The sequence below is a fragment of the Pseudophryne corroboree genome, chromosome 1, assembly GCF_028390025.1.
Source record: "Pseudophryne corroboree isolate aPseCor3 chromosome 1, aPseCor3.hap2, whole genome shotgun sequence".
NCBI classification, from domain to species: Eukaryota; Metazoa; Chordata; class Amphibia; order Anura; family Myobatrachidae; genus Pseudophryne; species Pseudophryne corroboree.
Window position 1 is genome coordinate 1037056911 of NC_086444.1, and position 13632 is coordinate 1037070542.

Below are 13632 nucleotides of genomic sequence, written 5' to 3' on the forward strand. Positions count from 1 at the left end.
CCTCTGCTTAGTTCCATGATTTAACCTGCACTGGTTCCCATACCAGAATATCTCCACAAGTTTCATTCATCTGTTTATCATCATTACCGGTTATCATTTCTTCAAGTCATCATCCATTCTGTTCCATAGACTTTCAGCTATTACGCTGTATAATTGACACTCATATTTATTATTATTTCTGCTGCCGTTTTGTTTATTATCTGTTCAATAAATACCATTGCGCTCATGCGCAGAAACATCATCCAGCCTCCTCGTTTTCTCCCATCTACCTCCGCTGACCCACTAGCGCCCCCTCCGGGGACACAGACAAAACCCGATCTGACAGGGACTTGCGTTCCCGCGATAGACTCCCCGCTCGACTCAGCAGGCTGACGTCACCTCTCCGCGACCTGGATGCCGCACAGTTGGACACGCTGCAGCCGCTGACGCCAGGACAGGTGAGTATGATCCCATTAATGAGTGCTTGTTTGGGAGGGTATAAATATGTTTCTTTGTATGTTATCACTTGTGTATGATCTGTCCCTGAAGACGGGGGTAAGTCCCCGAAACGGCGTAGGACGTCAATAAAGAATTTTCACTGCTTTATCCCGTCTGCTGAGTGCCGCTGACCTCCGCACCTATATATATATATATATATATATATATATATGTGTGTGTGTGTGTGTTGAGAGGAATTGGGGGGGTGGGGCCCAAAGAAATACATGTACCGGGCCCCCAAATTTCTGTTGCCGGCCCTGGTTAAGTACTTTGCCTCAGGGGGGAGATTATTTTACTCCTGCAACATACTGTATGCAGGATTCTGTGAATTTTATGGTAGAAGCCATAAAAGAAATAGGCTTGCTTAATGCACGCACCACTGCAATGGCAGTGTCGGCATGCAGAGGCTTATGGCTACGCCAGTGGACTGCTGACGTGGACTCCAGGAAAGGCGTGGAAGGCCTACCCTTCACAGGAGAGGCCTTATTTGGAGATGAACTAGACAAATGGATCTCCAAAGCTACTGTGGTTAAGTCTACGTATCTTCCTTCTGCAGCTACCCCAGCCAGGAAGGCCTACTCAGGACCTAATCTACAGTCCTTTCGGACTGCCAAGTTTAAGGGCAAAACCAGAGGTTCTTCAACAGCCACCAGAGGTGCTAGAGGTAAACCACAAAAACCAGCAACTGCCGGTTCACAGGAGCAGATCTCAAGCTCTGCTTCTTCAAAGCCTTCAGCATGACGGTGGGCCACGATGCCTGGAGGACTGGTAGGTGGGAGCCCAACTAAAATTTTTCAGTCACATCTGGACATCATGCCAGGATCCCTGGGTCATAGATCTTATTTCCCAGGGCTACAGACTGGAGTTTCAGGATCTCCCACCACACAGATTCTTCAAATCAGGCTTACCAGGTTCACAAGAAGCAAGTGTAACTTTACAGGACGCCATTCAAAATCCGGTACAGACTCAGGTCATTGTTCCAGTTCCACCTCATCTGCAAAACAAGGGATATTATTCCAACTTGTTTGTAGTACTGAAGCCAGATGGTTCGGTAAGACCGATTTTGAACCTCAAGTCGTTGAACCCGTACTTACGAGTGTTCAAATTCAAGATGGAGTCTCTGAGAGCGGTGATCTCAGGTCTGGAGAAGGGGGAATTCCTAGTGTCTCTGGATATCAAGGATGCATTTCTTCATATTCCGATCTAGCCGCCTCATCAGGCTTATCTACGGTCTGCACTGCAGGACTGCCACTACCAGTTCCAGACCCTGCCATTTGGCCTCTCCACTGCACCAAGAGTGTTCACCAAGGTGATGGCAGAGATGATGGCCCTCATTCCGAGTTGATCGGTCGCAAGGCGAATTTAGCAGAGTTACACACGCTAAGCCGCCGCCTACTGGGAGTGTATCTTAGCATCTTAAAATTGCGACCGATGTATTCGCAATATTGCGAGCACAAACTACTTAGCAGTTTTAGAGTAGCTCCAGACTTACTCTGCCTGTGCGATCAGTTCAGTGCTTGTCGTTCCTGGTTTGACGTCACAAACACACCCAGCGTTCGCCCAACCACTCCCCCGTTTCTCCGGCCACTCCTGCGTTTTTTCCGGAAACGGTAGCGTTTTCAGCCACACGCCCATAAAACGCCGTGTTTCCGCCCAGTAACACCCATTTCCTGTCAATCACATTACGTTCGCCGGAGCGATGAGAAAGCCGTGAGTAAAAATACTTTCTTCATAGCAAAGATACTTGGCGCAGTCGCAGTGCGAATATTGCGCATGCGCACTAAGCGGAATTTCACTGCGATGCGATGAAAAATACAGAGCGAACGACTCGGAATGAGGGCCGATGTTTCTACTCCACAAACAGAGAGTGAACATAATTCCATACCTGGACGATCTTCTGATAAAGGCACCTTCCAGGGAGCGGTTGTTGGACAGCATTGGCCTCTCAACCAAACTACTCCTGGATCACGGGTGGATTCTGAACTTACCAAAATCTCACCTGGAACTGACGCAGAGGCTCTCCTTCCTGGGAATGATACTGGACACAGAGTCTCAGAGAGTGTTCCTTCCCTTGGAGAAGGCTATGGAAATCCAGTCGATGGTTCGGGCTGTCCTGAAGCCAACCCGGATCTTGGTGCACCTGTGCATTCGCCTTCTAGGGAAAATGGTGGCCTGTTCGGAGGTGTTTCAGTATGGAAGGTTTCATGCAAGGCCCTTCCAGCTGGATCTGTTGAACAAATGGTCCGGATCGCATCTTCACATGCACCAAAGGAACTGTCTGTCGCCAAAAGCCAGAATCTCCCTTCTGTGGTGGCTACAGACTTCTCACCTCATCGAGGGTCGGAGGTTGGGGAGCAGTCACCCAGGGGGTGCAGTTTCAAGGATGATGGTCAAGTCGGGAAGTCATCCTTCCAATAAACATCATGGAACTCAGGGTAACCTACAACGCCCTTCTGAAGGCCTCATCTCTACTTCAGAATCAGGCCATTCAGGTCCAGTCGGACAATGTAAGGGCGGTAACGTACATAACTGACAGGGTAGAACAAAAAGCAGAGCAGCAATGTCAAAGGTGTCAAGAATCCTTCTCTGGGTGTAAAAACACGCTGTGGCATTGTCGGCGGTCTTCATTCTGGGAGTAGACAACTGAGAAGTAGACTTCCTCAGCAGACATGACATGCACCCGGGGGAGTGGGGCCTCCGCCCGGAGGTGTACCGGTGGTTGACACGTTGGTGGGGTTATCCACAGATCGACATGATGGCCTCTCGACTGAACAAGAAGCTCAAGCGGTATTGTTCCAGGTCGAGAGACCCACAAGCAGTGGCAGTAGATGCTCTGACAACTCTGTGGGTTTACCAACTGGTGTTTTCTCCACATCCTCTGATCCCAAGAATTCTCAAAAGAATAAAAAGGAAAAAGGTTCAAGCAATCCTCATTGCTCCGGACTGGCCTCGAAGGGCCTGGTATGCAGATCTTCTCGATATGCTGTTAGAAGATCCGTAGCCTCTACCTCTTCGCGAGGATCTTCTGCAACAGGGCCTGTTCATCTATGAAGACTTACCATGGCTACGTTTAATGGCATGGAAGTTTAACGGCTGTTTCTAGCCAGGAGAGGGATTCCTGACAAGGTCATCCTGACTATGATCCAAGCCAGGAAGGGGGTAACGTCTACACAATACCACCGTATATGGAAGAAATATTTCTCTTGTATGAGAGCAGACAATATTCGCGGTGGAATTTCATCTGGGACGGTTCCTGCTTTTTCTGCAGTCGGGAGTGGATGTGGGCCTACACCTAGGTTCTATTAAAGTCCAGATATTGGCCTTGTCCATTTTCTTTAAAAAACAATTGGCTTCTCTCCCTGAGGTCCAGACATTTTTGAAAGGTGTTCTGCACATCCAGCCTCCCTTTGTGCCTCCCATGGCACCTTGGGATCTCAATTAGGTGCTGCAGTTCCTCCAATCGGACTAGTTTGAACCGTTATAGGAGGTTGACGTAAAGTACCTTACGTGGAAGACCGTCACACTGTTGGCCTTGGCCTCAGCAAGACGTGTGTCGGAGCTAGGGGCGTTGTCTCACAAGAGTCCCTATTTAATTTTCCATGCGGACAGAGCTGAACTCAGAACTCATTAGCAATTTCTACCTAAGGTGGTGTCCGCTTTTCACATCAATCAACAAATTGTGGTTTCAGCTGTGACGGGCACCTCTGCTACTTCAGAGTCTTTTGATGTTGTGAGGGCTTTGAAGGTGTATGTAAAGATAATGGCTCATCACAGAAAATCCCAATCGCTGTTCGTTTTCTATGATCCCAATAAAATTGGGTGTCCTGCTTCAAAGCAGTTTATCGCTCGCTGGATCTGGCTCACTATCCAGCATGCTTATTCCACACAAGCTTGCTGGCTCCAAAATCTGTACAGGCCCACTCTACTAGGTTGGTGGGTTCTTCTTGGGCGGCTGCCCAGGGTGTCTCGGCTTTACAGCTCTGCCGAGCAGCGACTTGGTCAGGTTCAAACATGTTTGCAAAGTTTTACAAGTTCGATACTTTGGCCTCTGAGGACCTTCAGTTTGGTCAATCAGTTCTGCAGGAACATCAGCACTCTCCCACACGGTTTGGGAGCTTTGGTACTTCCCCATGGTACTAAATGGATTCCCAGTATCCTCTAGGACATAAGAGAAAATAGGATTTTAATTACCTACCAGTAAATCCTTTTCTCGTAGCCCATAGAGGATTCTGGGCACGTGCACGGTGCTTCATTTTTTCCTGCACTGTTACTTGGTTAAGCATTCTGGTTTGTTCAGCTGTTGCTGTTCATGTTTCAAGTTTGGTTAGCATGGCTTTCCTATTGTTCTGTATGCTGGTTTGTAATCTCACCACTTTCCTTATCTATCCTTCTCTCAAAGTATGTCCGTCTCCTCGGGCACAGTTTCCTAGACGGAGTCTGGTAGGAGGGGCATAGAGGGAGGAACCAGCGCACACTATCAAATTCTTAAAGTGCCCAAGGCTCCTAGTGGACCCGTCTATACCCCATGGTACTAAATGGATTCCCAGTATCCTCTACGGACTACGAGAAAAGGATTTACCGGTAGGTAATTAAAATCCTTTTTTTTTTTTTCCGGTTTCTGATCAGTAAAGCTGTCCGGCTTCTGCTGTATGTTACAAGTCATTTTAAGGGCATAGTTGCTGACTTTCTGGCTGCCAGGTCGGCACAGCAGTTGGTGAAAAGGGAGGCATGGCTTGAAATGGGGGGGGGGGGGGTACATTGCACAAAAGGCTGTGGGTGTGGACATTGCAGTGAGATCGCATCATTGTAGCCACGTCCTCCACTATACAATCCAGAGATTGCCAGCATTATACATTGGGAGTGTAGCTACAATGACGCAATTCAATGCAAATCACATCATCAGCCATCCGGTCCGCCCACTTTATTCGGTAAGTGCAAGGAGACTTGAGCACAACCCAAATTTCGGGAGTCCCCCAGCCCTTCCGTGAGAATAGGCAAGTATGTGGAAGGGTCACATGCAAGTATGCCAGAATTCATCACATTTTGTGCATCTAAGGTGTCATCCTGCATTGTTATGTTCTGTTTGAGAAGACACCTCATGCCGTTTTATTGTATAGTATCACTTTTTTAATAAGATCAAATACCAAGTCGCCTTGATTCTAGGTGAAGGATGTCCTGCCATCTGTTTTAACAATGATCCTTTTTAATGTAACAAACATTTTCCAAAGTTGATAATTAAATATCCATAGTGAAACTATAATTTTGTTTTATGAAGATAAGAATGTAGCAGTATCGTTCTTTATGGAGAAGTTGTTGCAAAAAGTCATACAACTCTGCCTTACTGACGTTTTGGTAAACCTTGAATATATAAGAGGGACCGTCCTGAAAAACATCAGACATCATATGGAGGTCACCTCCACGTGGAATCTGCCCTTGCCTTCCATCCTGTGTTATCTGGAATAGAAGCCAGTGTACATTTACTAATGTAAAAGCTACTCCAATAATTATTATACAGAGTAACCTTCTTACAGAATTGGTGATTCATTTCCTGCCCTTCACTGACCATCTTTTATGGATTAATATAGCAAGTTCTCTATTTTATATATAAAAGTCATTTCGTAGAAATCAATGTTGGGACTGCAGATTGGGCAAAAAATAAGAGATCATGGGGGTCATTCCGAGTTGTTTGCTCGGTATTTTTTTCTCGCAACGGAGCGATTAGTCGCTAATGCGCATGCGCAATGCCCGCAGTGCGACTGCGCCAAGTAAATTTGCTATGCAGTTAGGTATTTTACTCACAGCATTACGAGGTTTTTTCTTCGTTCTGGTGATCGTAATGTGATTGACAGGAAGTGGGTGTTTCTGGGCGGAAACTGGCCGTTTAATGGGTGTGTGCGAAAAAACGCTACCGTTTCTGGGAAAAACGCGGGAGTGGCTGGAGAAACGGAGGAGTGTCTGGGAGAACGCTGGGTGTGTTTGTGACGTCAAACCAGGAACGACAAGCACTGAACTGATCGCAGATGCCGAGTAAGTGTGGAGCTACTCAGAAACTGCTAAGAAGTGTCTATTCGCAAATTTGCTAGTCTTTCGTTCGCAATTTTGATAAGCTAAGATTCACTCCCAGTAGGCGGCGGCTTAGCGTGTGCAAAGCTGCTAAAAGCAGCTTGCGAGCGAACAACTCGGAATGAGGGCCCATACTTGGGTTAAGAAATTGGCTTAACTAGCAATAAGATGCATTTACACACTGAGTTTTACCGTAACGTTTATTACTGTCAGCAGTTTCAGTATTTGTGTCACATGCCTAGAAATATGGTCAGATTTATACAGTGTACAGATTGTGCACATTTGGCTTCACAGATGGGGGCTTATGCTGAGTTTGATGGAATTTGGGTTACATGCACAAAATACACCCTAAAAAGGATTTTGTTTTGGTGTCAGAGCTGACAATACAAGCACAAAGTGTTCAGATTAGCAAAGGTAGCATATGCACCTGCTGTAATCCTGGAATGGTCAGTTATACACGTGCATGGTTTACACCAGAAGGAGTGGCTCCACAGTGATAGGAGAAAATGCTAAATATACAATCCACAATTCATACAAAATATAATATATGACTGGACAGCGTATTAATAGCTAAAAAAAGCTCCCATTTTACCAGTTAGAACAGGGCACAATGAAAAAATGTAAGTATTTCTTAAGTTCAAATCAATATACACATCTATTACCTTCCCCTTTAAAAGATGAAATGGGAATATGCTTATTGCTTTGGACAATTGCTATTATCACTGTAATACTGCAAATAAATCACAGCAGCTTTACTATTAGCATAAGTGGGAGGGATTTACACACACATTTAGCCTATCAGAATTGGCTGACAATTGTCATAGTCATTGTCGTCATCATCATCATCAGTTTGTATTTTGTTACAGCGGTTGAGCAAGTGATCTGGCTCCAAATGCACCATTATATGTTTTTATTGTGGTCAGCATCAGCGGTGCAAGTAGGCAGGTACGCGCGGGTAATGGCGTACCCTTAAGAATTTAGCCGTGGGTACGCCGTACCCACAGCCGCCGGGCTGCCGCTCCCTCCCTCCCTCCGCTGCTGCTCACCGCGCTACTGCTGTGAGGGGAGGAGAGCGCAACGTGCGCCTCTCCTGCCCCTCAATGTCTACCTTCAATTTGGCGCTGGCCCATGAGCCAATCAGAGCTTGCGGACCGGCAGCCAAGGCTCCTGATTGGCTGCCGGACCACGAGCTTTGATTGGCTCATAGATTGGCGCCTAATTGAAGGTAGACATCCGCACCGCCGCTGGACAGCAGCAGCGCGGTAAGTAGCAGGGAAAGGGGGGGGGGCACTGTGAGGACATGTGTACCTGGCACTGGGGACATATCTGGCACTGCGGGGACATGTGTACCTGGCACTGGGGGCATTTCTGTATCTGGCACTGGGGGCATCCCTGTATCTGGCACTGGAGGCATATCTGGCACTGGGGGGACATGTGTATCTGGGAATGGGGGCATTTCTGTATCTGGCACTAGGGGCATATCTGACACTGGGGGCATATCTGGCACTGTGGGGGCATTTGTGTATCTGGCACTGGGGAGCAATGTATATCTGACACAGTGGGGGCATTTGTGTATCTGGCACTGTGAGGCAATGTATATCTGGCACTTTGGGGGCATTTGTGTATCTGGCACTGTGGGGCAATGTGTATCTGGCACTGTGAGGCAATGTATATCTGGCACTTTGGGGGCATTTGTGTATCTGGCACTGTGAGGCAATGTACAGTATATCTGGCAAATAGATTTAACCAAGGTTGAGATCAGGTGCAGGGTGGGCTGTTGTTCTAATTTAGCTGCTGCTATAGAAACAGGGTTAGTCAAACCTGCATATGACTGAAAACAACACACAATAATACAAAGTAGCAGCGCTTGACATAAAAACCAATACAAATCTATTATGAATGGAGATTATGACACAGAAATGGATGGATTGAAAGCAACGTGATCCACTCCGCATTGAGGACACTGCAATCTAGTGAGGACTCAGGACCCCGATATCATCGCCCTTCTAAGCGATCTCATTCAGGGGACTTCCACCTCCAGCGGCAGTTTTGTGGCAACGTTACATCTGGACTGTGCCATCAGCCCTCTATCATTTTAATCCCTACACCTATCTGCAGTCCATGTTAAATAAGGAACGGACACCATCATTTAATCAGCCCCTATTGGTGATTCTTAATGTTTTAATTTGCAGTCTAATGTATTTTACTTGTTTTTATTAAATTAAATGTCCTTTTTTTGACCTTTCAATCCATCCATTTCTAGATGTCATAATCTCCATTCATACTAGATTTTTATTGTTTTTTATGTCAAGCGCTGCTACTTTGTATTATAATGTATATCTGGCACTCTGGGGGCATTTGTGTATCTGGCACTGTGGGGCAATGTGTATCTGGCACTGTGGAGCAATGTATATGTGGCACTGTGGGGCAATGTATATCTGGCACTGTGGGGCAATGTATAACTGTGGGGCAACGTGTATGTGGCACTGTGGGGCAATGTATATCTGACACTGTGGGGCAATGTATATCTGCCACTGTGGGGCAATGTATATTGGCACTGTGGGGCAATGTGTATCTGGCACTATTGGGGTCATATGTGTATCTACCCCTCCATATGTGTATCACGCCCCCATTTTCATTGGCCACGCCCCATGTGGCATTTGGACACACCCATTTTTTGGACGCGCACGCCTTCAGCGCGCGCACACAGTACCTATAGGACATTTTTTATACTTGCACCACTGGTCAGCATAAGAGTCTATATGGGGAAACATGACCCCTTAATATACTTTGACCACACATACATGCCCCCTGCAATGGCCAACCCATCCCCATTAGTGCACAGGACTAGAATTGGAAAAATGTTTTTGAACATGCACAGTTGAAAATAAAAATGTGCATATTGCGTTTACTTCCAAATCAGCATGAGCCCCATGGTGTGATCAGTCACCCTGGGCTGAGGAGAGAGCACTAATTGCATTATGATAACAAATCACCACTATGTAGTAAAACTATGGAGCAGTAGTGGTTAGAGACAAATAAATGCAGCGTGTGCATGCCAGTTCGGACACCTGCCTTCTTACTTCTTGCATGTTCATGATCTGGACCCGAGATTACACAACTCAGTCACATTTCCACCTGCAGCTGAGGGGTGTAACTGGGTGATAAGCGGGCAGTGGCATTCACGCATACAGTAAACATAGTGAGGGTGTGTAGCTGAAATTGTGGGCTATACAGAGTTATGCATTGGCATAGATCCATCTGTTTTCAGATAAATCTCTTGCACTGACAGTGAGGCCAACTTTGAAACTACTGTAAGTGTGGATAGGGGTGGTGTGCATCCCCCACCTGCTGCTCGCAGTCCCCTGCAACAACCCCCCCACCACCCCACCCCTTGGCTGTCCACTTACAGAGCACAAGTGGGCAATCCGAGAAGACCCAATAACGTGATTTGTGCTGAATTGCGTCATCGTAACCCTGCCCCCACTATACAATGCCTGTTTTCTTGCCACTGTATAGTGGGAAGAACAATTGAATCACTCCCATAGTGTCTTATTAGTAAAAAACACATATGTAAAATTTTAACTCTAAAAAAAAAAAATTGCAAATCTGAGAATCTATAGAAATATTGGAATCACTCTGGTGATTAGGTTGTACAATAATATAAAATGTACTGTAATATTTAAATAAAATTGTACACTGAGTGTTAACTGTATTTTTGACATACTGTAGATGGCGCCTACCTAAAATATGGAATATTTATGGTGGCATTGCAAAGCTGTCAGACATAACTCCAGCTACGCCAGCTTTGGAAGTTGAGCAAATTATAATTCATCCTGAATATAGTGGAGTAGAAAATGGAAGTGATATTGCGCTACTAAAACTAAAATCACCGATAACGTACAATGGTAAGTGCTTTTATAGCTGGAACTTCCTAAGATATTCTCATGTGGCCTCATACTCCTATCCTTTTAGCGACATATAACTATGTCTGTGGTGCACCAAACAGGGCTATTTGGACCTTTACCTTATTGTGCAATCATTTTCCCATACCTCACGAGTGTCTGATTTATTGCCTGTACTTCTAACAATTACATGGCTGCAATAGCTCCTGCTTCACCGACACAGCAGATACATTTTTTTCATTTTTTATTTTAGATTATCAACAAGCCATCTGCCTTCCACCACGTCAAGACTCATTTGTAACTCCTAAGATGTGCTGGATCACAGGATGGGGATATACAGAAGAATCTGGTATGTAGGACTCATTGTCTCTGACCTTTCTGTATACAAAACTTTACCAGTAAACTGCTATTGACTTTTTGTGAGGTAGAACATTCCCACTACATGTTTGAATGATCTTACTTCCTTAACAACAATTAAAATAGGCACTTGTTTATTAACAATTTAGGTAGCTTCTTTCTAGGTGTAGTAAAATAAACTTAAAGCCTTATGAAAGCCTTAAGCTGACCACAACTAGTTGGCGGGTTGAAATGAAAATCTTAATGTATGCAAATGACAATTAGAAATTTGTTCCCAAACACCAGAAAATGGACAAAACGCTTGAGTTATTTAAATCAGTTTGATTAATGTCAGTTTTTGCCTATTGTCCGCTGTCTGGGAGCATTTGTTCCCATACATTACCAGATTTTAATTTCAACCAACCAAATAGTTGGATGATTGGATGAATGTTGTTCTAGTGTATGGCCAGATTTATTAGCGAAATCTGTGTCTATAGAACATTTTCCCCTAGATTCTACAATAAGAAATAATGTTAACGTATTTGTCCAGTGCCTGAATATGTATAGCAACTAGAACGGAAATTTTTAAAAACTGTGTTGATTGCTCCAGAAATGTGTTGTACTGTACCACAAATACAGTAACTTATTTTCTTTCTTTTGATGGAAATTTACACCACATTTGTATGCAATCCCTTACTTTTCTCATTATTTGGACCATTCTGTAATATTAAGGTGTTTGTAATAAATATGAAGATAAGATTTTGTGCAAGTAAAGACATCCCTTTGGTAATTTGCATTAAATTAGTGTTTATCTGAGGCAAAATACTGCTTGCTAATATCAAAGTGACAGGCAGACAGATCTCCACACATGTGGATAGCTATAATCAGATGATAACCTACTGGATTAATGCCGAATGGTGCTAAATGTTAGTTTTTATTTTGTCAATGAGAATCCAGTAGAAACCTAGAAAGCCTGTTTTGTTGAGAAAAATATACACTGTTCAAAAAAATAAAGGGAACACTTAAACAATACAATGTAACTCCAAGTCAATCACACCTCTGTGAAATCCAACTGTCCACTTAGGAAGCAACACTGATTGACAATCAATTTCCCATGCTGTTGTGCAAATGGAATAGACAACAGGTGGAAATTATAGGTAATAAGCAAGACACCCCCAATAAAGGAGTTGTTCTGCAGGTGGTGACCACAGACCACTTCTCAGCTCTTATGCTTTCTGGCTGATGTTTTGGTCACTTTTGAAAGCTGGCGGTGCTTTCACTCTAGTGGTAGCATGAGACGGAGTCTACAACCCACACATGTGGCTCAGGTAGTGCAGCTCATCCAGGATGGCACATCAATGCGAGCTGTGGCAAGAAGGTTTGCTGAGTCTGTCAGCATAGTGTCCAGAGCATGGAAGCTCTACCAGGAGACAGGCCAGTACATCAGGAGACGTGGAGGAGGCCGTAGGAGGGCAACAACCCAGCAGCAGGACCGCTACCTCCGCCTTTGTGCAAGGAGGAACAGGAGGAACACTGCCAGAGCCCTGCAAAATGACCTCCAGCAAGCCACAAATGTTCATGTGTCCACTCAAACGATCAGAAACAGAATCCATGAGGGTGGAATGAAGGCCCGACGTCCACAGGTGGGGGTTGTGCTTACAGCCCAACACCGTGCAGGACGTTTGGCATTTGCCAGAGAACACCAAGATTGGCAAATTCACCACTGGCGCCCTGTGCTCTTCACAGATGAAAGCAGGTTCTCACTGAGCACACGTGACAGAAGTGACAGAGTCTGGAGACATCAAGGAGAACGTTCTGCTGCCTGCAACATCCTCCAGCATGACCGGTTTGTCAGTGGGTCAGCAATGGTGTGGGGTGGCATTTCTTTGGGGGGCCGCATAGCCCTCCATGTGCTCGCCAGAGGTAGCCTGACTGCCATTAGGTACTGAGATGAGATCCTCAGACCCCTTGTGAGACCATATGCTGGTGCGGTTTGCCCTGGGTTCCTCCTAATGCAAGACAATGCTAGACCTCATGTGGCTGGAGTGTGTCAGCAGTTCCTGCAAGACAAAGGTATTGATGCTATTGACTGGCCCACCCGTTCCCCAGACCTGAATCCAACTGAGCACATCTGGGACATCATGTCTCGCTCCATCCACCAATGCCACGTTGCACCACAGACTGTCCAGGAGTTGGCGGATGCTTTAGTCCAGGTCTGGGAGGAGATCCCTCAGGAGACCATCCGCCACCTCATCAGAAGCATGCCCAGGTGTTGTATGGAGGTCATACAGGCACGTGGAAGCCACAGACACTACTGAGCCTCATTTTGACTTGTTTTAAGGACATTACATCAAAGTTGGATCAGCCTGTAGTGTGTTTTTTCACTTTAATTTTGAGTGTGACTCCAAATCCAGACCTCCATGGGTTAATAAATTTGATTTCCATTGATAATTTTTGTGTGATTTTGTTGTCAGCACATTCAACTATGTAAAGAACAAAGTACTTAATAAGAATATTTCATTCATTCAGATCTAGGATGTGTTATTTTAGTGTTCCCTTTATTTTTTTGAGCAGTGTATATATAATTTGTGTGGACTAAGGGCAGGATGCATCAGTTTTTGCCCCGAATCTCCCACATATATGCAGTGTCGGACTGGGGTATGAAGGGCCCACCGGGGTAATGCAGTGGGAGGGGCCCGTGTTTAAGGTTGTGGCCAGTCTCCAGAGGGGTGTGGCCTGCCATTACATTGGTTTGCCTAACTTTTAGAGAGTGCATGGGCTGGGCCCCATGATAAATGTATATAATAAATACAGTGCTACAATGCACTGTAGAAAATACACCATAATCCAG

General features: G+C 45.4%; 1 protein-coding gene across 1 annotated transcript in view; it reads left to right on the forward strand.

The window, feature by feature from the left end:
- LOC134923949 (plasma kallikrein-like) overlaps positions 1-13632 on the forward strand; it is a 136315-nt gene that overhangs the window by 104062 nt on the left and 18621 nt on the right. Inside the window, exons 12-13 of the mRNA XM_063920799.1 lie at positions 10273-10448; positions 10699-10794. Coding sequence (XP_063776869.1) covers positions 10273-10448; positions 10699-10794 — 272 coding nt within the window. The remainder of the gene's footprint in view (positions 1-10272; positions 10449-10698; positions 10795-13632) is intronic.